General features: G+C 35.1%; 1 protein-coding gene across 1 annotated transcript; it reads left to right on the top strand.

The window, feature by feature from the left end:
* Window positions 1-1,408: 1,408 nt before the first annotated feature.
* Window positions 1,409-2,194, top strand: LOC136970229 (zinc finger BED domain-containing protein 5-like). Its single transcript, XM_067264655.1, has one exon. It carries the CDS (start codon window positions 1,409-1,411, stop codon window positions 2,192-2,194), a length of 786 nt encoding a protein of 261 aa, XP_067120756.1.
* The last annotated feature ends 570 nt before the right edge of the window (window positions 2,195-2,764 follow it).

Genomic DNA, 2,764 nt, shown 5'->3' with positions numbered 1-2,764 from the left:
GGTGTCGCAAAGTTTAGGACCTTTAGGCACTTTCTTGGAAATTTACTTAAGTGTAGTTCAAAATAACTCATTGTCAGTATTTCGACAAAATTCAATGGACTTAAATTTTGATTTTGAACATGTAGAAACACTATTTTTGCATTAAAATGCTACTTCAAACTGTCAATTTTTTTAAAATTTTTTTCCTGGGAAGGGAGTCCCCTCCCTGGACCCACCCCAGCATTGCACATAGATGAACTTTTTGTGAAAACGAATCTTATCCCCCATTAGCCCCACTTATTCAGATTCTAGATCTGCCGCCTGTCAAGGGTGCCACGATTTTTTATTTTTCAATCAGGGGTTCCACTCAATGAAAAAGGTTGAAAAACACTGGCATACCATCAGACATTAGAAGTTTCATGAAAGTTCTAAGTAGGTGGCACAGCTAGTATAAATATGATACCACTTCAGCAAATCAGTTCAGTTCCTAAATAACAATCGAAGAGTAAACGGTTTTAAGATGCCCATTACCAGAGGAGCACCCACTTTGTTTCAGTGTGTTGCTTTGTATTTTTGTATAGTTGTAGGAAAATGGAAAGATTTTTATTAAATAAGTAAGTCAAGAGTTCAAGTGAGAGTGATCAAACATCGACAAGTGGTGTGGTAGCAAAGAAACGGAAATATCGTAAATACGATGATAATTATTTGAATTTTGGCTTTACTTCAGTAAAAGTAAACAATGAAGAGAGACCACAGTTTGTGCTCTGTTTAAAAGTTCTAGCACCCAAGTGTATGCTCCCAAATAAGTTAAAGCAACATCTTGAGACCATTCAACATGATTGAAATCTCGCAAATTCTTTAGTGCAAGATTTACAAAAAGAAAAAAGTGTGTTTACTAAACAAGTCTCAGTACCAAGCAATACACTGCTAGCATCCTTTAAGATTGCATACAGAAGGGCAAAGTGCAAAAAACCTCACACCATTGCAGAATACCAGCTGCTCTTGACATGGTTATTATTATGCTGGGAAAGTCAGCAAGAAAATTAATTTCAAAGGTACCTTTGTCAAACAATACTATTAGTCGAAGAATCCATCCTATAGCTCGATCTCAATGACCAATTAATAGAGAAAATAAAAGGCAAGGGAACTTGGTCTGCAACTTGATGAGGCTACTGACAGTAACAAATACGCACACTATTTGTTATGTATGCTTCCTGGATGATGATAATATCGTTGAAGACTTCATGGTTCTGCAAAAGCATCATTGGAAGCACAAAGGCACAAGCCTTATTTGAGATGCTTGACAAATTTATAACTGAAAATGAAAAATTGACAGCTCTCAATTGAATTTGGTATTAGAATGTATTGTAGACATAGTAAACTACATAAAAACTAGGCCACTGAAAGCCAATTTTTCAAAAAGCTATACATGGACATGGGAGCTGAATACGTCACTGCTATACTACTGCAGTTCACGATGGCTTTCATGTGGCAATGTTTTATCCCATGCATTCGAGTTACATCAAGAAATTCACATGTTTTTACAAGAGGTCGTGAAAACTCCAGATACTTTGCCAAACCCAACTTTTTGCTGAAACTAGCATATTTGTGTGATACATTTGACAAGCCGAATGCCTTCAATCTGTCTCTGCAAGGCAATAACATGCACATTTTGAAACTTTTGGAGAAGGTTGTGCTGTTTAGGAAAAAGCTGCAGTTGTGGATAAGGAAAATCAATGAGGATGGCGGTCAACATTGTTTCCTTGAATTGCACAAATGCGTAGTGTGTAATAAAGTTGTTGTTTCACAAGACTTGCTGTCCCTTTTCAAGGAACACCTCTCAAAGCTCAGTGACTGGTTTGCAAAATACTTTGAGGAAGACAATGTCAAGAAATTTGCATGGATCCAAGATCCTTTCCATGCTCAAGCTCCACCAGAATTCACTTTGCAGGAAGAAGAGAGTCTAATTGAACTCTCTTGCAACAACAGCCTGAAAACAAAATTTACTTCTGATTTAGTGGAGTTTTGGATATCAATCAAAAATGAATATCCAACTCTAAGTTCAAAAGCTGTAAGGATTCTCATTCCCTTTGCAAGAACGTATTTATGCAAAGCCGGATTTTCAGCTATAGCTGTAATAGAAAGCAAATGTTGCTCAAAAATCGACGTGGAGCAAGAAATGAGTAGCAACGTTAAACCTTATTCCACGTTTTGAAAAAATATGTGGCAATCAGCAAGCTCATCTGTCACATTAACTTACTTGTTGGAAGGTTTTCACCATTTCATATTTTTTTGTATTTTCATATTTTAGTTTGATGGTTTTTGTGATTCAATTTTAATAAATGTGAGCTTCACATTGTGAGGTTTATCTTAAGAGTTGTTTTCATTTCTGTGCCTGATTTATGTCATTGTACACACATTTTGACAAGGGTGCCGAGACAAAATACTAAAGCAGTAGGTATGCCACAGACTGATAAAAGTTTGGGAACCACTGGCATAGTGTACAGATATATGTAAATCTCAGATAATTTGAAATTGCAATTATTTTGTACCTTGAATTTTGAACTAACAAAGATTTCCTGTTATTCTAAATGTAAAAATTAACAACTAAACCTCAAAAAAAGGAATCATTCAATCTGGAAGGTCATTAAAAATGACTGCATATTAAAAGGTTTTTTTTGAGATTTAGTTGTTTTTACAAAGTGCAGTTAGAGATTACTGTAAAAATTAACATAAATTATAAGTTATATTGTTCAATGAGTATTAAAAAGAACTGTTTTATGGT

The sequence above is a fragment of the Centruroides vittatus genome, unplaced genomic scaffold (assembly GCF_030686945.1).
Source record: "Centruroides vittatus isolate TY-2023 unplaced genomic scaffold, ASM3068694v2 contig_19, whole genome shotgun sequence".
NCBI classification, from domain to species: Eukaryota; Metazoa; Arthropoda; class Arachnida; order Scorpiones; family Buthidae; genus Centruroides; species Centruroides vittatus.
Note: the sequence above shows the minus strand (reverse complement) of the source record. Positions and strands in the feature narration are given on the sequence as shown.